Source organism: Ovis aries, chromosome 7, assembly GCF_016772045.2.
Source record: "Ovis aries strain OAR_USU_Benz2616 breed Rambouillet chromosome 7, ARS-UI_Ramb_v3.0, whole genome shotgun sequence".
Lineage (NCBI taxonomy): Eukaryota > Metazoa > Chordata > Mammalia > Artiodactyla > Bovidae > Ovis > Ovis aries.
Window position 1 is genome coordinate 43,003,638 of NC_056060.1, and position 23,647 is coordinate 43,027,284.

The following is a 23,647-nucleotide window of genomic DNA, read 5'->3' on the forward strand; positions in this document are numbered from 1 at the left end:
GAGATAAAAAACTTGGACAATAAAAGTTGCAAACATTGCTAAAACAAAGAAGACATAAATAAATGGAAAGACATCCCATGTTCATGGATTGGAAGACTTAATATTGTTAAAATGTCAGTACTGCTCAAAGCAATCTACAGATTCAATGCACTCTGTATTGAAATTTCAGCAATATTTTTTGTAGAAATAGAAAAAGCCATCCTAAACTTTGTATGGAATGTCAGGGGCCCTGAATAGCTGAAAGAATCTTGAAAAAGAACAAGTTGGAGGACTCACATTTCACAGTTTACTTACAACAAAACTAAAGTAGTATAAAAAAGAGTGGGGCACTGGCATAAAGATAGACAAATAGAATAGAGAGGACAGAAATAAACTCTCACATATATAGACAAATAGTTTTCAACAACAATGGTGAGACCATTCAGTAGAGAATGAACAATCTTTTCAACAAATGGTGCTGGGAAAACCAGATATCCACATGCAAAAAAATAAAATAAAAAGTTAATAGAGTTGGACCCTTACCATATACAAAAATTAACTCAAAATGGATCAAAGACATAAACATAAGAGCTAAAACTATAAAATTCTTAGAAGAAAATGTCGGGGGGCAGGGAACTTTTCACTACAATTACCTCCATTTCCATCAAAGAAAGATAACCATAATAAGACTAACTTGTTCACAAGTTAAGTATAATTTCAACAAACTTTGCCTGATTATTTACTTAAGTGTAGCAAGAATAGTATTAACCATATAGACTCTTTCAAACTTTGCTTTGCTGAAACTTTTTATAAAAAATCTCAGATTAAACTCTTAAAAGCCTCTCTAGGCTAGGAAGCCATGCAAAAGATTTTCCATCAAACTTTGCCTGTGGATTTGGATGCATTTTCCTCTTTTTGAGATCTGCAAAATATCCCAAGGTTCCCAGGGTTGCCAGGAGGTGAGCTTCCTTACTCACCAGACAAGGCTGCCAGGAACCTTGTAAACAGGATTGGCTAATTTTTACAAAGGGCTTTATTGGCTCCATAAAGTCAACCTTAATTCCCTCAAGCTTTCTGGTCATATTTGAATCTATGTATGTCTCCCTTAAATAAAACATTCTGATCAAAGCCCTGGTAATATAAACAATGTTTCTAACTGTGTTCTGTTACAAGGAGAACAAATTCTTACTGAATTTGTGCAAATAATTATAATGCCATGAAAATAAGAATAATCATTGAGATTTCTTAATTCTGGAGGGATGAAAAAGTAAATGCTTCATCTTTGTTCACAAAGTTATACTTTACCAAATTGCTCTAAGTCTTAATAGCTTGAGAAAAGAAAAAAATTTTTCTTTGAATCTGGAAAAACAAAACATTAAAGTACTAGCAATGTTTCAAACAAAAAGTCATAAAAAATTATAATCATCTTTATTCCATCCCATGTAGTTAATTCTTGATCTTTGGTTAGCAGTTTTATGAATCCAGTTTTCCTTAGAGTTCTATAAATCCCTACCTGATTCAGTGGTATTATCTGAAAGTTGTCAAAAGCCTGTAATCCACAGAACTCCTCAGAGCCCTTTCCATGAATTTCTCTGAATATGAAACACATTGTGAAAGTCATCAAAGTAAAACAATAACTGTAAATGACAAAAGACTTTAAAATGTCCAGGATTAAAGATCTAATAAGAGCTCATTACAATACTATTAACAAGGAAATTTAGTTATTTCTGTAACATTATTTCTGTATCATTCTAAGATAATAACTAGTGATCACATTATGCCTGGACATACCAGATTTCTAGAAATTTCATATAATTTCTGGAATATACCTATACATATATCATAAAACACACTTGTATATTTTATAACATACAAATATAGCATAACATACAAATATAAGCACACTGGATGAAGCACAAGCTGGAATCAGGATTGCTGGGAGAAATATCAATAACTTCAGATACACAGATGACACCATCTTATGGCAGAAAGCAAGGAAGAACTGAGGAGCCTTTGATGAAAGTGAAAGAGGAGAATAAAAAAGATGGCTTGAAACTCAATATTCAAAAAACTATGATCATGGCATCCAGTCCTATCACTTCATGGCAAATAAATGAGGAAACAATGGAAACAGTGATAAACTTTATTTTGGGGGGTCCAAAATCGCTGCAGATGGTGACTGTAGCCATGAAATAAAAGATGCTTGCTCCTTGGAAGAAAAGCTATGACCAACCTAGATAGCATGTTAAAAAGCAGAGACATTACTTTGCCAAATAAAGGTCTGTCTAGTCAAAGCTATGGTTTTTCCAGTAGTCATGTATGGATGTGAGAGTTAGACTAAAGAAAGCTGAGCACCAAAGAATTGATGCTTTTGAACTGTGGTGTTGAAGAAGACTCTTGAGAGTCCCTTGGACTGCAAGGAGATCCAACCAGTCCCTCCTAAAGGAAATCAGTCCTAAATATTCATTGGAAGGACTGATGCTGAAGCTGAAACTCCAATAGTTTGACCACCTCATGCGAAGTACTGACTCATTTGAAAAGACCCTGATGCTGGAAAAGATTGAAGGCAGGAGGAGAAGGGGACGACAAAGGATGAGTTGGATGGCATCACGGACTCAATGATCATGAGTTTGAGCAAGCTCCCAGAGTTGGTGATGGACAGGGAAGCCTGGCGTGCTGCAGTCCATGGGGCTGCAAAGAGTTGGACATGACTGAACTGAACTGAATTTTACATAAGCACACTATTGATATTAAAGCTTGTTTTTTAAACTCTTATATTTTAACCAACTTGATTGCACAAGATAACATTCTCTCCTTCTCACTTCCCAACTTTCTATTTTCAATTTAATTTGTCTTCGTTTCTCTTTCTCCCATTGTGAAATAACCAACCTTAATTTAGTATAAAGTTATCTTCATTTTTCTTAACAAAAATGCATCTTCATACCACATTTTTTACCTAAATGCAACCAACTTTCCTTGCATAGAGACATTTTTCTTATTATCTTTAGTAATTTCAATTACATTTATTAAGAGTTTTTAACTCTTAAAAGCATTAATTTCTAGTAAAAACCAAAGTAAGCAGTTATGAACTGCACATTATACCAATATTTTTGGATTGGCAAATTTATGAATACATTTTATAATTTCTGGAAACATGTTTCTTTGTATTGTAACCTTTCAATGTGATACATATGTTTACTAATAAACCCAAATATCTTTTCGGTATCTCTGTCATAAGAAACCAAAAGTTCAAGAATTGATATTCCTGTGTCTTATCTCATTTGGAAATTATAGATAGTCAATAAATTTCTATCATTTAATTTAACTGAGCAAAACTCTAAGAATGTAAGTTACCAAAGACATTTGGGAAACTAAGATGACATCTTAAAACATAATTATTATTGAAAAGTTCACTTAAAAATTTTTATCTTACTTTACATTTATTTAATTCAGTTGTTCCCAACAGTCATATCTAGATCACTCATGAAAATTTCATAAACAGCAGAACAGCCAGCCATCATTTTAAGTTATTTTTCTTGTTTACAAATTTTTCAGCAGGGATATCATGAGCTTACTTGGCTAGTAAATCCAGGTACAGAGGAGCCTGATGGGCTGCAGTCCATGGAGTCACAAAGGGTTGGACATAACTGAGCGACTAACACACAAAAGCCCAGGTAGAATAAAACTTGCATGTCTGCATTATACTTAATGCTGATAACTCTGAAGACATGTCTATTTTAATTAAAACAACAAACTTAAACTAGTGTTTACTTAGCAAAGATTATCCCACATCACATGCACTTGAAAAACATTTGAGTTGGTTTCTATATTTCTGAGTTTTAGGGATGCTTAATTCAGAAGAGCTAAAGTGTAAGCCAGTTAAGACAGATTGCAGAGACTTTATAGTTTTTGTTCTAAAACTTGAGCCATGAATCAGGTACAATAAAATAACACTCACTTCAGTTCAGTTCAGTCCAGTCGCTCAGTCATGTCCGACTGTTTGCAACCCCATGAATTGCAGCACGCCAGGCCTCCCTGTCCATCACCAACTCCCAGAGTTTACTCATACTCATGTCCATCGAGTCGGTGATGCCATCCAGCCATCACATCCTCCACTGTCCCCTTCTCCTCCTGCCCCCAGTCCCTCCCAGCATCAGGGTCTTTTCCAATGAGTCAACTCTTCGCATGAGGTGGCCAAAGTACTGGAGTTTCAGCTTTAGCATCATTCCCTCCAAAGAACACCCAGGGCTGATCTCCCTCAGAATGGACTGGTTGGATCTCCTTGCAGTCCAAGGGACTCTCAGGAGTCTTCTCCAACACCACAGTTCAAAAGCATCAATTCTTTGGTGCTCAGCTTTCTTCACAGTCCAACTCTCACATCCATACATGACCACTGGAAAAACCATAGCCTTGACTAGACAGACCTTAGTCAGCAAAGTAATGTCTCTGCTTTTGAATATGCTATCTAGGTTGATCATAACTTTCATTCCAAGGAGTAAGCATCTTTTAATTTCATGGCTGCAGTCACCATCTGCAGTGATTTTGGAGCCCCAAAAAATAAAGTCTGACACTGTTTCCACTGTTTCCCCATCTGTTTCCCATGGAGTGATGGGACCGGATGCCATGATCTTCATTTTCTGAATGTTGAGTTTTAAGCCAACTTCTTCACTCTCCTCTTTCACTTTCATCAAGAGGCTCTTTAGTTCCTCTTCACTTTCTGCCATAAGGATGGGGTCATCTGCATATCTGAGGTTATTGATATTTCTCCCAGCAATCTTGATTCCAGCTTGTGCTTCTTCCAGCCCAGCATTTCTCATGATGTACTCTGCATATAAGTTAAATAAGCAGGGTGACAATATACAGCCTTGACATACTCCTTTTCCTATTTGGAACAAGTCTGTTGTTCTATGTCCAGTTCTAACTGTTGCTTCCTGACCTGCATATAGATTTCTCAAGAGGCAGGTCAGGTGGTCTGTATTCCCATCTCTTTCAGAATTTTCCACAGTTTATTGTGATCCATACATTCAAAGACTTTGGCATAGTCAATAAAGCAGAAATCGATATTTTTCTGGAACTCTCTTGCTTTTTCCATGATCCAGCGGGTGTAAGCAATTTGATCTCTCGTTCCTCTGCCTTTTCTAAAACCAGCTTGAACATCTGGAATGCATGGTTCACATATTGCTGAAGCCTGGCTTGGAGAATTTTGAGCATTACTTTGCTAGCATGTGAGATGAGTGCAATTGTGCGGTAGTTTGAGCATTCTTTGGCATTGCCTTTCTTTGGAATTGGAATGAAAACTGACCTTTTCCAGTCCTGTGGCCACTGCTGAGTTTTCCAAATTTGCTGGCATATTGAGTGCAGCACTTTCACAGCATCATCTTTCAGGATTTGAAACAGCTCAAGTGGAATTCCATTACCTCCACTAGCTTTGTTCATAGTGATGCTTTCTAAGGCCCACTTGACTTCACATTCCAAGATGTCTGGCTCTAGATGAGTGATCTCACCATCGTGATCATCTGGGTCACTAGTTTATAAATAATAGTTGAATTCAAGTTTTATTTCTGTCAAACAGAACACATTAAGGTTACTCTCTCAAATGGCTAAAGCTTTCTACTAATGTTTGTGTAAAAGACTTTTAAGTTTGTGTTTGTCCTTGACAAGATCGTCCTTGACAGTCTTTTGAAACTGTGGACTTGATTTAGGCAAGTGAGTTTTATAGCAGTTTATATTTTTAAAAACCTCTCCCACCCCCTTTTTATCTTGTGTTTTAGGCAGTTGTGAGCAGTGTTTTATTTACCTTCTGAGGTATTTTCATTATAAATACATGATAAGATTTACATCTTCAAGGGACAGGGAAAGAATGTAAGTTTTCTCCTAGGAATTTTGGTGTATCTTCATTATCAGAAGTCTAGGATAATTGCTGTTTGATATTTTTCTTCTTTCCCTTGAAAGTGAAAGTGAAGTCGCTCAGTCGTGACCACCAAGCTCCTCTGGGATTCTCCAGGCAAGAATACTGGAGTGGGTTGCCATTTCCTTCTCCAGGGTATCTTCCCGACCCAGGGATCGAACCCAGGTCTCCCACATTGCAGGCAGACGCTTTAACCTCTGTGCCACCAGGGAAGCCCCTTCTTTCCCTTAAGTCAGGACAATTGTACTTTCAGTGTCCTGAATTTTTTTAAATAATATCTGCAAACACCTGAAGGCAAACGGGAAAAGGTCTAAGTGGACTTTGAGTTGTTTTCAAAGTTATGCTTTTGTTTTTCTAAAGATTCAAGTAGATAAATCAAGTATTGTTGATTGTAATTCCTTTTTTCTCCTGAATTCCTGCAAGCTATCTCTAAAGAATTAGGTAGCTGCTTCTATCACAATGCTTAGAGGTTGACTATCCATCCAGGACTTTTGAATTTGCCTTGTTAAATTTAGGAGAAAATTTCCTATTAAGGAGGAAATTGAAAGATTTCTATATTCTGGATCTTCAGGGCTTAATGCAGTATGCCTTTGAAAAGTCTGTACAAAGCATGTTACAAAGACCTTTGGATGTCCTCCTCTTTCTAAGTGTACCTTTGCACATAATATACAAAAGGACAGAATATTGATACATTTGCTAAACATCAGCCTCCAGCTGATCCATTTCCTGACCATTTAATAGGAGGGCCTGGGAGAAATTCTGGTCATCTGTTTTCCTCTGTAAAAAGGGTTGTAAATGGCCACTAATCTTTTTAATACCTCTTTAAATTTGGTAGGATCTTCTGAAGGTGAAGATAAAAGGGGTTTATAATTTGAAAGATCTCTAGGGGATATGAATTCTTTGTGGTGTCCATGGGGTAGGAGTAGGGGTGTCCAGGATACATCTGCAAAGGGCAAAGGACATTGTATGGAAAGACCCGAAGCTGGCAGAGCCTGATAACAGAGTCCCTACAGGCAAAGAGCTGCAAGGGACAGCAAACAGACCCTCACTCTCCATCCTGGTTGCTTCTGTTAAATTTACTTCTTAGCTTTCATCATTTACAAGAGTAACCTATATATTTGAGGCCTAGAGATCAGAGTGTTCTCTATAAATCTTTTAGAGAAAGGGAGGTTCAAACAGGCGGCTGAGTGTTGAAGGGATTTTCTGGGGAATATGGAGGAGTTGGAGAACTAAGAGAAGTTTCTGAGGAGATGAAGGGGAATATGTTGGATGTGGTCTTTAATTTTTGTTCTAAGTCTAATGTCTGTTCTTTCATCTTGCTAAGAGAGTTGCTAAGGCTATGGCCACTGTGTTCCATTGTGTTCTCTTTTTAATTTGGTCTTTCCATAGGTACCAGTAAAACGTTGTTATGGGTGAGAACCTCCATAAAAAACTCTCTTTTTTTGAACATGACCAGTTCAAAGGATCCTTTGTCTGGTCATTGATGAGTAGGAACTTATATTAATCACAATAGCAACTCAAACCCAAAAGCCTTTATATGATTTAACCATGGATGCAAGAGGCATCCCAAAGGAAAGTGCAAAAGATACAGCCCTCAGAAGATCCAGAAAGTTTGTTCCCAGATTTAGCCTAAGAAAGCAAAGACCTTTGTTGTCCCAGGCAGTAAGAATAGTGTATTTCAAAGAGTGTCTCTAGTCTCTGCCAAGAACACAAGGCTGCTCTAGTCACAGACCTACTAATCTGCGACTCCAGGCAGGCATTAATAGAATGAGACTTCTCCAGCACTAACTAGACAACGAAGGCTGAGATGACAAAGACCCCTTATGGATGAGGACCCTTTATGACAAACTCCCCTGAAAGCTGAAATGGTTGGACAAAGAGCACAGTGCTTGTGACTTCATGCCTTGGAATTCAGTCTATTCAACTGGCCACCATATGCAAGCTATTATTTGTACCCTCTGGCTAGCAGAAACCAGAGAATATTCTTACTGGTTACAGAGTCGTGCTCTCAGGATATAGAACAAGATGAAAGGAAAACTTTACTCTCTTATATTAGAGAGCCCAGAGCAAAGTTTGTCTAAATAGATGCCAGCCTGATAAAAACCATGAACTCACCAGGGTATGAAGGCAGCTCAAACAACAGGCTTACAGAACTTACGCCGGCATTCTACCCTATGGTTTTCTCCTTATGAGAAATGACACAAAAGTTGGAGGAAAAGGAAAACAATAACCATCTCTAGAAGAAAAGGAATCAGTAGATAGCAAGCATACTCATAACAAATCTTTACAAGTTGCTATACCCAAAAAACTAACTCATACAAATATTTTCTCCTACTAATCTGAATTTAGAAAAAGAAAAGGACTCTTACCATTCTCACTTCTACCACATGTTGCAGGCAGAGATCTGGGAGACTGACTGGGTAAAAATTCTTTGCTTCTGTCAGCACTTGCCAGAGGTCCCAGGATCTCTCCACTGCAGCAGCCCAAAGGTGAACAGTGTCCAGCCAGGAGAAAGCCCTATTTTGGGCACCTAAGCTGTAGAGGATGAACACTTTCCCCTTCTTCCATTCTTAATTCTTTGATTACTCTAATAATTAAATTGACATAAGATTGTCAGGAAGCAACAGTTAGAACTGGACGTGGAACAACAGACTGGTTCCAAATAGGAAAAGGAGTACATCAAGGCTGTATATTGTCACCCTGCTTATTTAACTTATATGCAGAGTACATCATGAGAAACGCTGGGCTGGAAGAAGCACAAGCTGGAATCAAGATTGCCGGGAGAAATATCAATAACCTCAGCTATGCAGATGACACCACCCTTATGGCAGAAATTGAAGAGGAACGAAAAAGCCTCTTGATGAAAGTGAAAGAGGAGAGTGAAAAAATTGGCTTAAAGCTCAACATTCAGAAAATGAAGATCATGGCATCTGGTCCCATCACTTCATGGCAAATAGATGGGGAAACAGTGGAAACAGTGTCAGACTTCATTTTTGGGGGCTCCAAAATCACTGCAGATGGTGACTGCAGCCATGAAATTAAAAGATGCTCACTTCTTGGAATGAAAGTTATGACCAACCTAGATAGCATATTCAAAAGCAGAGACATCACTTTGCCAACAAAGGTCCGTCTAGTCAAGGCTATGGTTTTTCCAGTGGTCATGTATGGATGTGAGAGTTGGACTGTGAAGAAGGATGAGTGCTGAAGAATTGATGCTTTTGAAGTGTGGTGTTGGAGAAGACTCTTGAGAGTCCCTTGGACTGCAAGGAGATCCAACCAGTCCATTCTGAAGGAGATCAGCCCTGGGTGTTCTTTGGAGGGAATGTTGCTAAAGCTGAAACTCCAATACTTTGGCCACCTCATGCGAAGAGTTGACTCATTGGAAAAGACTGTGATGCTGGGAGGGATTGGGGGCAGGAGGAGAAGGGGACAACAGAGGATGAGATGGCTGGATGGCATCACTGACTCGATGGACATGAATCTGAGTGAACTCCGGGTGTTGATGATGGACAGGGAGGCCTGGCGTGCTGCGATTCATGGGGTTGCAAAGAGTCGGACACGACTGAGCGACTGAACTGAACTGAAGATTAACAGGAGAAAACTATATTTGATTTTGTACATAGAAGAGCCCATAAAGATATAAGACTCAAAGAAGTGACCAAAGCAGGCAGCTTTTAACCTTTTAGCCAGGGAAACAATATGTTTGTGAAGAACTGACTAGACAACAGAGTTCAGGTTTGGGGTAACAAATTAAGGAAGAGGTTACAAGGTTTGTTGATACAGCCCTCTTGGCCCTGAATTCCCCATCTCTGGCAATGAGGATAACTTCTACCTTCCTGGTAGAGGGTGGGTATGGGAGACCTATTTCTTGGTTTCAAGGGGACAAAGAGAATAAGAGTGTTCTTTCATGACTGTTTTCTTGAATAACTTTAATTCAATATCATCAATATACCATCGTGATGTATTTTGAGGTTAGTATATTCTTCTCTCCTTCAAAACAAAATGGAGCATAACCTTCACAGCATTGGAGTTGGCAGTGATTTCCTGGCCTAACATCAAAGGCATAGGTAACAAAAGAAAAAATAGAAAAACTGGACTTCACAAAATTAAAAACTTTTATGTACGCTACCAAACCATATGTCTGATTAGAGGTTAATATCCAGAATATATAGAAAATTCCTAAATTTCAATAGTAGCAAACCTGATTTTATTATAAAATGGGCAGAAGGCTTGAATAGACATTTTTCCAAAAAAAGATACCCAAATGGCCAGTGAACACATAAAAAGGTGCTCAACATCACTAATCACTGAAATGCAAATCAAACTGCATGAGATACTACCTCACACTATTAGGATGTCTACTTTCAAAAAAAGATAATAATGTGTTTATGAGGATGAGGAGAAACTGGAACCCTTATGCACTTTTAGTGATAATGTAAAATGGCACTGCTGTTGTGGAAAACAGTATTGCTGTCCCTCAAAGAATTTAAAATAATCTTACCCAATGATCCAACAACTCTATTTCTAGGTATATACTCAAAAAAATTATAGCCAGTCAGTCAGAAGTACAACCTGGGCTTGCAATTGAGATCTGAACTGTGTGTTGACATGCAGGTACCCTTCACACCAAAAGGCAATCCTCTCATGCAGTTGACTGTCCTGCAATTTAACTTAATTCTTTAGTTCTCACACTGTCTGCCCGGGGACAGCGTCTGGTTCCCTAGGTTAAGGGTTGAATCCTCCAAGACTGCCTTCTGCCCACTCGCCCTACCTGGCTATAAATCAGAGAGGTTTCCATGACCTCCTCCTTGGTTTTGGTGATATGAGATGATATCATCAATGGTTTCTGTCAAATATTTGGCATACAGAAGCATTGGAGAAGGAAATGGCAACCCACTCCAGTACTCTTGCCTGGCAAATCCCATGGGCGGAGGAGCCTAGTAGGCTGCAGTCCATGGGGTCGCTAGGAGTCAGACATGACTGAGCGACTTCACTTTCACTTTTCACTTTCATGCATTGGAGAAGGAAATGGCAACCCACTCTAGTGTTCTTGCCTGGAAAATCCTAGGGATGAGGGAGCCTGGTAGGCTGCCATCTATGGGGTCGCACAGAGTCGGACAAGACTAAAGTGACTTAGCAGCAGCAACAGTATTATCCTGACACCAAAGCTAAGGAGAGGTAGAAGGATAAAAAAGGAGAGAGAGAGGGAGAAATAAAGAAGGAATAAAGAAAAGAAAAGCTGAAGAGAGCAATAATCTCATGAAGATTGATGCAAAAATCTTTAACAAAATATTTGAAAATATAAAGTACTTGGATTTGATTAATTTACTATTACAGAACTCAGAGAAACATTTTATATACTAGGTTACCAGTTGATTATAAAAGAATGTAACTCAGAAACAGCCAGATGAAAGGGCGAGATGTGGGGACAACGTGCAGAGCTCCAGTACCCTCTCTAGGTAGACCACTCTTCCAGGATTGTCAGGAATTCATCAACCAGGAAGCTCTCCACACGGTGTCCTTTTGAGTCTTTATGGAGACTCCTTTATATAGTCACAATTAATTCAATCATTGGCCACTGGCTATTGATTCAACCTCCAACCTTTCTCCCTTCCAGGAAGTTGGAGGGGAGGGGGTAGATACTGAAGGTTCCAACCCTCTAATTACATGGTTGGTTCTCCTAGCAAACAGCCTTCCCCTCCCTCACCCCCCCACTGCCATCCCCAGGTTGCTTAAGAGCTTTCCAAAAGTCACCTCATTAACATAACAAAAGACCTTTACTCCTATTACCGTAGGAGATTACAAGGGTTTTAGGAGCTCTGAGCCAAGAACAGATCAAAGACCAAATATATTTCTTATAAATCTCAATATTACATACTTCTTTGGAACACTGGTCTAGGACTCTATAGTTCTTTCAGTTTTTGCAAGGGGGATTTCTTCATTGCTTTTGTGGGAAAGCAGCTGAAGGTGAAAAAGAAGAAAATACACTAAGTGATTCTAAAAGTGGCCCTAGATTTTGGGGGTGTCGTATGGTAAAACAAAAATATACAGGATCTTTCTAAAACTAGAAGCACAAACCAAACCCTTTGTCTCCTTTTTTTCTTAACTGATTGATAGGGATAGAAAGCATAGTTATACAGGTAGTTGTAGAAGTCCTGGTAGGAGACTATAGATAGAGGAGGAAACCTAGGAAACCTTAGGAGGCCACTGTAAGTTAATGATCGCTTGAAAAACCTATTGGAACATTGTTCAATGAAGCAGACTTGCTTTTATAAAACCATGAGCAAAACCACAATATATGCCCCAGGCCATTAGATGGAAGAAAAATGTTACCACCCTTCCTGCATACCATAATTCTAGACCTCATAGTACATGCATGCTCAGTTGCTTCAGTCGTGTGATCCTTTGCAACCCTATGTACTGAAGCAGACATGACTGAAGCGACTTAGCAGCAGCAGAACTGTAGCCTGCCCGGTTCCTCTGTCCATGGGATTCTCCAGACAAGAATACTGAAGTGGGTTGGCATGCCCTCATCCAGGGGGATCTTCCTGACCCGGGGATGGAACCTGCATCTCTTATGTCTCCTGCCTGCATTGGCAGGCAGGTTCTTTACCATTGGGACCCCCTGGGAAGCCCCTGACCTCATAGGGTCAGGCACTTTCCTGCCTAATATGAAGGAGGAGCTAGTGATGTATGCCTTATGTCTGCATCTATGTCTACTTGAAAAAGGGGGAACGACCCTTTTTCGTTATAAGCTGTAACCCACTCAGTCCTCTGGGCAGAGCTCCCTTGCGTGCCCCTTGGCATCTCTTACAAGCATCCTATATTATTAGTAAATCTGCTTCTTGCCTGTCACTTTGCCTCTCACTGAATTCCTTCTGCTCTGAAACATAAAGAACCTGAGCCTCAGTAAGTTCAGACATCAGGTAAGTGTGTTCTAATTAAAAGATCATGAGTTCAGGTCCCAAGCAGGGTTTTAGCTGGATTTGAGTTCTGGCCATGTGGGTTTGAGTCCCAAACTAGGTTTTGGCTAGGTTCAAATCCTGGCACACGGGTTCAAGTCCCAGTCTGAGGTAAATGGTTTCAAGACCATTTGCTGCTGCTACTGCTGCTAAGTCGCTTCAGTCGTGTCCGACTCTGTGCGACCCCATAGACAGCAGCCCACCAGGCTACCCCGTGCCTGGGATTCTCCAGGCAAGACCATTTAGGTTTTATGCATTCTTTCCCTTGCATTTCTAGACTTGTGTCCTGTCTCATCCCTCTTCTTTTCCTATCTCAACACTCTACCTTCCCACTTTCCAACTCTCCTTGCACAGAGGTCGCCTTCCATGGTAGATAGAATAAAGGCCCCCCAAAATGTCTGTGTCCCTGTACCTGGAACCTGCAGATTGTTGTGTTACATGTCAAAGGGGATTTGAGGTTCAAATGGAATTAAGGTTGCTAATCAGCTGACCTAACGATAAGGAGATTATCCTGTATTATCAGAGTAGACCCAGTGTGGTTACAGTGGTTCTTAAAAGTGGAAGGAGGCCGAGGAGAGTCAAAAAGGGAGGTGACTACAGAAGAGCTCAGAGTGATAAAGAATCAAAAGGAGTCAACTCACTTTTGTTGGTTTTGAAAATGAAGAAAAATGCTAAGAGTCAAGGAGTGTCAGCAATCTTTAGAAGCTAGAAAAGGAAAGGAAACATTTTCCCTTAGACCTCCAGAAGGAATATCTGCCAATATCTTGATTTTAGGTTAGTGGGACCTATTTCAGACTTCTACCCTCCCTAACTGTAAGATAATAAATTTATATTCTTTAAGCTAGTAATACTAAATTTACAGTAATATGTTACAGCAGCAATAGAAAACTCACACGCTTTCCCTCTCAGCCTCCTAAGGACAGCTATGCCTTTTCCAGGGAACATAAACAGGCATTAGGACATAGACTTTTCCTGGATACTCAAATGAAAATGGATCATTTAATCAGTTAATGGCAGATCTGTCAGCTAACAGCAGAGAAACCCTTAATAATAGTGGTGTAAACAAGATAGGTGCTTATTTCTGTTCACGTAGACGGCAGCCAGTTCACAGCTGACATAGTAGCTTTACAGTATCAGTAAGGACCATCCCTTACTGCTCATCCTGGAGTGTTAGGCCATATGTTCAAGGTGGAACCCTGTGCTGAACATGACTACCTTCTAGGCCAGCAGCAAGAGGAAGGGGAGGCAAAGAGCACATCCCTTTCCTTCAAGGACAGTTCTGCTTATGTCTCAGTCGCCATAACATAGTCAGATAACTGTATCAAGCTGCAAGGGAACCTGGGAGTTTATTTTTCAGCAAAATGTACTCAACTAAAATTCGGGGTTCTTGTGGTCTTTGTTAAATAGAAAAAAAAAAAATTGTTACCACTGATGAAGACAAGGAAAAGTGGTATTGGAAGCAAGCTCTTCCAATACCAGAGACTTCCAGAGACTTGTGGTCTCTGCCACAAGTTACTGTGTGATCTGGTTTAGATTGAAATCCAGCATCATAGCTGACCAGTCTCTCATAGCTCCCTCAGGTCCAATGAGGATTTGGAAATTCTGTGATAGTCTGTATCCTAGTGTGATAAATTCTAATTTGGAGGAAATATTAACTTCCCATCGAGCAGTTTCCATGATCCTATAGATTGTGGCTCCTTCCATCTTTGGATGAATGGAAGAGTTACACTATGCTACTGGATAAGTGGGTTCGATCCCTGGGTTGGGAAGATTCCCTGGAGAAGGGAAAGGCTACCCACTCCAGTTCTGGCCTGGAGAATTCCATGAACTGTATAGTCCATGGGATCACAAAGACTTGGACACAACAGAGTAACTTTCACTTTCTTTTGCTTGGCCCTGTGAAGTTTTACGAGGCTGTAAGATGTTTGTTTGATTTGGGGCGTATAATTTACCTGTGGGTTAAATTATATTTAAATGATTCCATCCCTAACCATGCTGATTAAATCATTGTTGTGGTTAAGGCCTCCCTTTTGTTTGTTTGTTTTTATATGCAACATCTCTCCCTTGATCTTCAAGCATTTGAACCTAGAGTTCAGAGATCTTCCTGGCCTCAAAATTCTTTCAGCCTTCCTTCCCATTTTATTGTCTCAAAGCCCTTTGAAAATAAATTGAGAGAACAATTAAAAGTGTTAGTCACTCAGTCATGTTCAGTTCTTTGGGACCCCATGGACTGTAGCCCACCAGGCTCCTCTGTCCATGGAATTCTCCAGGCAAGAATACTGGAGTGGGTTGCCATTCCCTTCACTAGGGGATCTTCCTGACCCAGGGATCAAACCCAGGTCTCCTGCATTGCAGGCAGCTCTTTACCATCTGGGCCACTAGGGAAGCCCCTGAAACAGTTAACTATCAATTTATACTGTGCGCTGTTGGGTTGGCATTTGCAGTATTCTTTATAAAATAACATTCTCTATGCAGGGACCTCTTTGTCCACAGAGAGTTCTGTCTAATTATTTCTGTTGTCTTGAAGAACTAGATATCAAGAAATAAAAACCAAAGAAAATAATTCGTAGACTTTTGCTTTTTTGGTAATTAAATAAAAATTGTTTCCTGATTTTCGTGAATATGTAAAAACCTATGTACTGAATTTATTATGGGTTATTTTTCTTTCTATAGGTTTTCTATGTGTCTTCTTTCTATTTTGAAATTGTAGCTTGAGCCTACTTTATCCCTAGATAAAAATATTCTCCAAAGCTAGTGGAAGTCGTGGTTTTTAATATAATATCTTCCGAACAAGATTCAATTGGTGTTGACTAAAGCAGTGTTTAATGCTTCTCACTTATGGGGTCATGCACTCTAGTTAAATTGCAGCTCTCAGACATTGCTTCAGTGACCTAAAGGGCACATTTACACAGACAGTCCAGAAATAGCATATGGCACCTTGACGTGGAGGAAGACCTGATCACAACATGGGGGAAGTGGGCACTGAAAATGAAATAGGATACTTTCTGAGGCAAGAATAAAGTGAGATGGGAGGGGTCAGAAAATAATTAGAAGAGAAATGAGATTGGGATAGGATTTGAAGGGGGTGGGGGGCAAGGAAGGAAAGAGGTCTGGCAGAGCCAGAGACAAAGAACCCATCTCACCATCTACATAGGCATAGAACTCCACTCTCTAAAGCAATATCTAACAATAGCAGTACCCAATAAATAACAACAGTAATTATGCATACGGTCACCCTTACCATTTTGAATTTATTTCATAAACTTATTTCATAAATTCAATTCAGTTCAGTCGCTCAGTTGTGTCAGACTCTTTGCAACCCCATGGACTGCAGCACACCAGGCTTCCCTGTCCATCACCAGCTCCCGGAGCTTGCTCAAACTCATGTCCATTGAGTCAGTGATGCCATCCAACCATCTCATCCTCTGTCGTCCCCTTCTATAATAAATTTCATAAATTAAGATAAATTTGATAACTTGCTTTCTTCCTGTGGCAGTTTGTCTTAGCTGATTTAATGATGCCCCCTGAGGAAAGAATGGAAGGGGGAGAGATAGGGAGGAAGAAAAGCGATCCTCGCCTCTCTGGTCTCCCTGCCCCTCAGACACAGTGCTGGATTGGGGATGTAGACGGCTGCAGAAGCCTGGCCTGACTGCAGTCGTTCTTGTGGGATCTCCCAGTTACGGTGAACCCACACATTTGGCAGCTGGTGATTTCTCTGATGTATTTTTCCTCCTTGTTTTCTTTCCTAGTGTATCTGAAACCCACCCAGCATTCCAATGGCCAGCAACAACACCGCCAGCATAGCACAAGCCAGGAAACTGGTAGAACAGCTGAAGATGGAAGCCAACATCGATAGGATAAAGGTGAGGATGGCGTCACCCACAGGCTCAGCTGGCCTTGTCAGAAGTATGACTTGTAGCCAGGTGTCCATTTGACTACTCTTCTATGGAGAGTAATGAAACCAGAGATGGTGGGAGAGAAACGTAATAGTTAGGCAAAAGTTCATTTTCTAATGTGCCTTTGCCCTCTCTGGAATTTTCCAGAATAAAATGATAGTATAAATTAAAGCTAGTTCGCTGAGTAAACTTCAAAGCAGAGCATAGGCTCATGGCTGAATTCTAGCCAAAGGATTTGGAGAAGCCGCAAAACATAGCAATCGACCAGTTCACTTCTCTGACCTCGTAAAGAAATCCTTCTCACTCGGGTTTAATTTTTTCTATCCTGATGTATGTTCTAATTTTTAGTGTCTATCTTCAGGTCTAGCCCTTCTATCCACCATTTTTATTTTTACTTTTTTTCTCTTTTATACTCTTAGATTTTTTTCTTCAGAACACAAAAACCACACATGGTCTCCCTGAGAAGTCAAACAGCATAAAGGTTTCATGGAAGTTAGTAATCTACTTATTTCTTTCTCTCACTCCCCAGATCTAACCTGATAGCTTTGCCTTAAGTTGAATCTAACATATTGAGCCAGGACTCTTAATAGAAACCTTTTGTTGGCAGATTTTCAATGTAAATTAACTCACATAGATAGGCAACGATGGCACACGGCCCCACCGCGGGGCCGGCTCACCCAACTCCCTCCCCTCCCACGGAGGGCGGGGGAGTTCTGCTCTGCCCACGTGCTCTGGCAGTCGCCACGGTGGCCACTGCGCACTCGGGAGGGGCAGCGGCTGGGGGCTCCTGTACCCCAAGGCTCCCTCTCGGATCGCTAGAGAAGGCGTTCTCACCGAGGGTGCGCCGCAGGTAGTAAATTTTTGTCAACTATCAAAGCTTCACTTCCTCAGAAGACCTGAGCATTTTATGACATAGAACTCAGCAGTGTATTTCATTTTATTAAAATTAGAACATTTTTCCAAATACCTTTTTTAAACTGGAAAATTTGTCCATACCTGCCTTAGGAACCTGAACAATCCAGCCCTCCTTTGGAATGTGCTTCTAGAGCAAGGGTCAATAAATTATGGCTTATGAGCCAAATCCAGCCCACTGTCTGTTTTTGTCAATAAAGCTTTATTAGCACACAGCCCCATACACTCATTTACATCTTGTCTGTGGCTTCTTTGATGCTATAACAGCAGAGTAGAATAGTTGCAATAGTTGCAACACTTAGCTCAGAAAGCCTAAAACTTTTGCTCTCTGGCCTTTTAGAGAAAAACTTTGCTGAACCCTGGTCTAGAGGAGTGATTCTCAGCCCACCTTCAAATCACCCTACATTCAAATCACCCAGGGAATTCTATAAAAAGAACCATTTCTAAGACCACAGTGTAGACCAGTTAAATTAGAATCTATGATTCAGACAACAGTAATTTTTTATTTACGTTATCAGTTAGTTTTAATATATAGCTAAAGTAGAGAACCATGGTTCCGTGGGAAGAGGTTTGCTCCTTATAACTCCCATCAGGTCTGTGCTAGAGTCTGAAGGGAGAGCTTATTTTCCTCTGTAGGTAAGCCGAGCAAATAACCTTAGACATTTTCCCATCTATCCTTAATTTCCTTTATACAATTTGAATCCTGGTAATGAGCCACAAAATGTAAACAGCTTCTTTCTTGCAATTGCTTTAATTCTTCTTTATTTATAATGTGATAAAGGGTCCTTAACATCTATTTTGCACCTTCACTACCTTCCTCTTCTGCATTTTCCCCTTTACCTGTTCTTTTTTATTTCCTTTCTTAAAAAAGTACCATGTGGCAAGTGGGCATAGTACCTGCTGGGAGGAGTGAGGTCACGCAAAAATTGTGGCACCCAAAAGAGTCATTCAGTTCTTTTTTTCTCCCTGCTGGGAGGTGTTCTGTGTGTGGGCCTCTGGAAAATGCCACTTTGCCTTTTGGGGTGGCCCAGTGAAGATGAGAGTGTTTGCCAAGCCCCGATATGGTTGGCATTTTCTGGTACAACTCAGCATCCCCAGGCCCAAGTCCTGAAGCAGGATGTAATGGTGTAGGTGGTATGAGAAGCTGACAGTGGGAGGAACAGCCCAGAAACAGACCTTTTCAGCTGTAGGTCAGACCATCATCACCTCTCACCTGAATTACTGACTGCACAGTGCACTTAGCTGACCTCTGCAATCCCTTCTCAACCCTAGTCCATCCCCACCATCACTTACCGTCCATGTGGCTGCCAAAGACCACAAAGCAAAGACTTGCTGCAAGAAAAGCCCATTAGGTTCCTCTCCTACTGAACATCTTTTCATGACTCCTATCACCTGGAACTTGAAATTCAAACTCTCCAGCAGAGTGTGTGTAAGGTCCTTCTGGCCCCTGCCCCTCTTTTCAGCTTCAGTCCCTTCCCCTCACCCCCATGCCATATTGAACCATTCTTAATTCCCTTGATGGGAATTTCAAATGACTGGAACATTCAGTTTCCTCCTCTTTACATTTCTGCTTTCCCAACTCCCATGACTCCTTGAAGACTCAATCATTATATCCTTTAAGATGCTTTCCCAGACCTTCATCATAAGAGTGGACTTTGGCTATTTTTCTGTTATTTATTCCTTTATCCAGTACATATTTTAGTGAGAGCTTTCTAAATTGCCAGGCCTTGTTAGGTCTTAGAGATACAGAGCTGGATAAAGATAAAGAAATGATTCTTGCTCTCAAGGATCGCCTAGTCTAATAAATGGTTACCAAAAAAAATGAACATGACCTATTACTGATACAAGTAAGACATCCAAAAAGCATAATTACCAAGTATCATCAGAATGAAGCCGATACCTCACCCTGATTACCTTGATATACTACTTGTGAAGAGACCAAATAAAGCAGTATCTCTTTGAGACATAAAGCATTGGCCTAATAAACTGAACAGTGAGTGATTGCCTTCCTACCTGATTGTAACTTTCAAAACTCTCAATTCCTCTTGACATCATTGGACCCAAAATTGTTGGAAATAACAGCGGCAGCCTATATTTCAGCATTTGTTCTGCACATCAGAGCCAGGCAGGCATGCTATGGTGAAGTGTCAGGTTATTTTTAGTTTAGCTCTTGGAATAAAACTGCCACTGGTTTAGGACTAGTTTATCTGCCTTTCGGAGTCCCTTTCAGGGTTTTGAGCGTTCAGGTTTCTCCACCTACTTTCCATGCATGATCCTGTCAGCAAGAAGGAGCTTCTCTCTGAAGATCCCAGGTTTGTGATTTTTCGAATCACAGCAGTGGCCTCTTCAAGCTATAAAGGCTGCGGTGGCTTGATGTCCCTCTGGCAGAGCCTAGTGTAGCTGAGGCAATAGGGAGCAAGGAAAAGCGGGCACAGCTGACACCAGGGGTGTCCAGGGTCCCTTCCGCAAGGAGTGGCCTTATCCCTTCTGTGGCCTCCAGAATATCCTTGGCTGCCTAGAGTAGTCTTACTATGGGAGGGTCTGAAGAGCATATTCCTTTTTAAGCCTTCTTGTTTCCTATCCCTTTGTATCACAGATCCTGGGAGATTTGGGCTAATGAACCCATTATCTGTTCATAAGCCTCAGGCATATATAAATTATACTCCCAGCCTCTCTGTGTTTCTTTGTTAGCATTTCATTCAAGGACAGAAAGGAAAGAGAAGCCAAAGAAAGCTGGGACGGGCTGGGGAAAGGGGCAGAGAGAGGTTTTGGAGACTGTGACACTCAGATGTATGAAACAAGATATGCTGCTGTTGAGCAAAGGCTGGTGAAAGAAAGCTTGTCCTGAGAGCACAAGTCAAGAGAGCACGTGTGAAAGCAAAGGACAGTAAGACTTCAGTGACTCTATTTATTCGTCACTATATTAGGACTCTGGGTTTCTAATGATAGAAACCTAACCCAAGCTGGCTTAAGCAGAAAGAAGGGATTGATGATAAAAGATACAAGGCGTCTCAGAATCTGAGAGCAGAAATGTAGCTGAGTGAGCATGGGGAGTCAGAACTGAGAAGCCAGCAGGAACTGTGGGGGCTCTGGGATGTCTCTGCTTCTCTCAGCCTCTTTCCTTTCCCGGGAGGAATAGACTTCTCAGCTGCCTGTTGCATGTGGCGGACACAAAATGGCTGCCCACAACTCCCAGGATCACACATCGCACTTTCAGCTCCATGAAGAAAGAGGTAGACTCATGTCATCCCTTTTAGTCTCACTTCCTAGAGTGGTACATTTGTTCTACCAAGGATGAGCCATCTGCAGCTTCAATCAACTAAGGCTTGAATTAAAGCACATTGCACAAACATGGCTCCTAGGAACCCACCCACCCGTAAGCATGGGAAGGGTAGTTAAGGAGGGGTGAGAATCATCATAAGCTGAAAGGAAGCCCTTTAATACATGGCGTTGTTGGCATCATGAATAATATACATGTAAGTGCAAAAGAAAGCCAAGGCCAGGAGCATGGGTGAAATGATTGCTTCTTAACTAATTGGATGCTCCTTATATTGGCTTCACATATAAATGCCAAAGTTATTTCTCATTTCTCCCAAATGGTTCCAATAGACCTTTCCAACTGGCATTCTTCACTGTCTAGAGAATGTGCTGTGCAGATTACCGTCTCTCTGGTTATTCTGAATCCCTCAGTGAGAGCACTCTTCCTCTTATTCTTTTCCTATTTGTTGTTGTTCAATTGCTCAGTCATGCCCAACTCTTTGCAACCCCATGGAATGCAGCATGCCAGGCTTCCCTGTCCTTCACCATCTCCTGGAGCTTGCTCAAACTCATGTCTGTTGAGTCAGTGATGCCATCCAGCCATCTTGTCCTCTGTCATCCCCTTTTCCTCCTACCTTCTTTCTTTCCCAGCATCAGGTCTTTTCTATTCTTTTCCTATTTATTGTAGACTAAATGCTTGTGTCCCTCCCCATATTCATATTCATGACTTCCCTGGTGGCGCAGACAGTAAAGCATCTGTCTACAATGTGGGAGACCTGGGTTTGATCCCTGGGGCGGGAAGTTCCCTAGAGAAGGAAATGGCAATCCACTCCAGTACTTTTGCCTAGAAAATCCCATGGACGGAGGAGCCTGGTGTCCATGGGGTCGCAAAGAGTCGGACATGACTGAGCGACTTTACTTTCCACATTCATACATTAAAATCCTAACACCCAAATGTGGCAGTATTTGGAGATGGGGACTTTGGGGAGTGATTAGGGGTCATGCAGACAGAGCCCTCAGGAATGGAATTAGTGCCCATATAGAGGTTCAGCAAGCTCCCTTGCCCTTTCCACTTTGTGAGGTTACAACAAGAAGATAGGCATCTATGAACTAGGAATTGAGACCCAACAGACACTGAATCTGCCGGCACCTTGATCTTAGACTTTCCAGCCTCCAGAACTGTTGTTTACAATCCACCTGGTTTTGGCATTTTATTAGAGCAGCCCAAATGGACTGGGACAATATCTGAATCTGACTCCTCTCTGACAGGTCACCTTAAATCCCCACTTGTTCATGAATCTTTTCTATTCTGATCCTACTTATTAGTCAGTTTATTAAATAATTTTTCCTTCATCAGATAAATTACACAGTCCTCAACGTCAAAGACCTTATTGTCTACTTCTTGGTGATGAGATAGGCAGACAATGAGAAAACACTTTTTTTTTTCAGTGGATAGCTTTACGTTCACCAGGGCTTTCCTGGTGGCACAGAGGGTAAAGCGTCTGCCTACAGTGCGGGAGACCCGGGTTTGATCCCTGGGTTGGGAAGATCCCCTGGAGAGGGAAATGGCAACCCACTCCAGTATTCTTGCCTGGAGAATCCCATGGACAGAGGAGCCTGGTGGGCCACAGTCCATGGGGTCGCAAAGTGTCAGACACGACTGAGCGACTTCACTTTCTTTCGCTTTAAGTTCATGTACTAAATGTGTCATATAACAAGACATTAGGAACTGTATTTTGGATGACATTTCCAATTACATTTATGGTTTGGGAAATTCCAAGCATGATGTCACTGGCCAAAGAAAACTCATCATATAGAAGAAAGTTCAGTAAAATGCCAAAAAGTAGGGCAGAATTGATCATTTTAAAATAGGTAAATTGTTTTATGTCAAGTATATGAATATAAGAAGCCAGTATTTATAGTATACCTTTCTTTTTGAAAACAGCTCAACATAAAAAAAAAGACTGATTTTCATAACTGAAAAAGTTGTTTAATTATTGAACCAAATGTAAACGTTTCTAGTAATCGAATCATCTTTCTGACAATCAACTCATAATACATTGGAACTGAACTTCAGGTAAAGTTGTACTGAGACACAAGTCAGTTAGACATCCTGCTTCATTCTAGAGAGGGGACAGACATCCTAGGTTTGGGACTTTTTAAATACTTCTCCAGCATTTGAATCAAAAGTTTTAACATCTCTTCCCTAAAATTCTTGCATTCAGTTTATTAGGAAGAGTAAGTTTCAACCTTACATATAGGCCAAACTGAGACTATTTTCAGGGTTAACAAAATAGGTATAATATGTCTGGAACTTATAGAGGAAAAGGCTGTGTTCAAAGATATCCATTTTAATTCATCTGATTTGCTGAAAGTGGAACAAAAAATTTAAATTGAATCCAGGCATACATTAATAATTGAGCATAAAACTTCATTTTTATGAGGGTTGATACAATTTTCAAAGTTCAGTAGTTGTTTGTTAAGCACCAAGTGTATTCTTAGCCTTGTGCATTATACGTGGGAGCTAGAGAAGCAGTACTGCTAAACCTTGATAATTCAAAATCCCTAGAAAATGAATTTTTCTGAATAACCTAGTTTTCAGGCCAGAGGAAGCTCTTCCTTCTTCAAAATATAAATTAAATTGAGTAAATATCATGTACTTTTCTTGATGACTGTTTTGAAAATTAATTCTATTATTTCCTTTTTAAAAAAAATCCTATTGACGTGCATCA

At 40.6% G+C, this 23,647-nt stretch overlaps 1 protein-coding gene across 3 annotated transcripts in view; it reads left to right on the top strand.

The window, feature by feature from the left end:
• Positions 1-23,647, top strand: part of GNG2 (G protein subunit gamma 2) — a 130,736-nt gene that overhangs the window by 92,468 nt on the left and 14,621 nt on the right. For all 3 annotated transcript variants that reach the window (XM_060418603.1, XM_027971742.2, XM_027971744.2), the window contains one exon: positions 16,599-16,712. In XM_060418603.1, coding sequence (XP_060274586.1) covers positions 16,626-16,712 — 87 coding nt within the window. In that variant the 5' untranslated portion in view covers positions 16,599-16,625. The remainder of the gene's footprint in view (positions 1-16,598; positions 16,713-23,647) is intronic.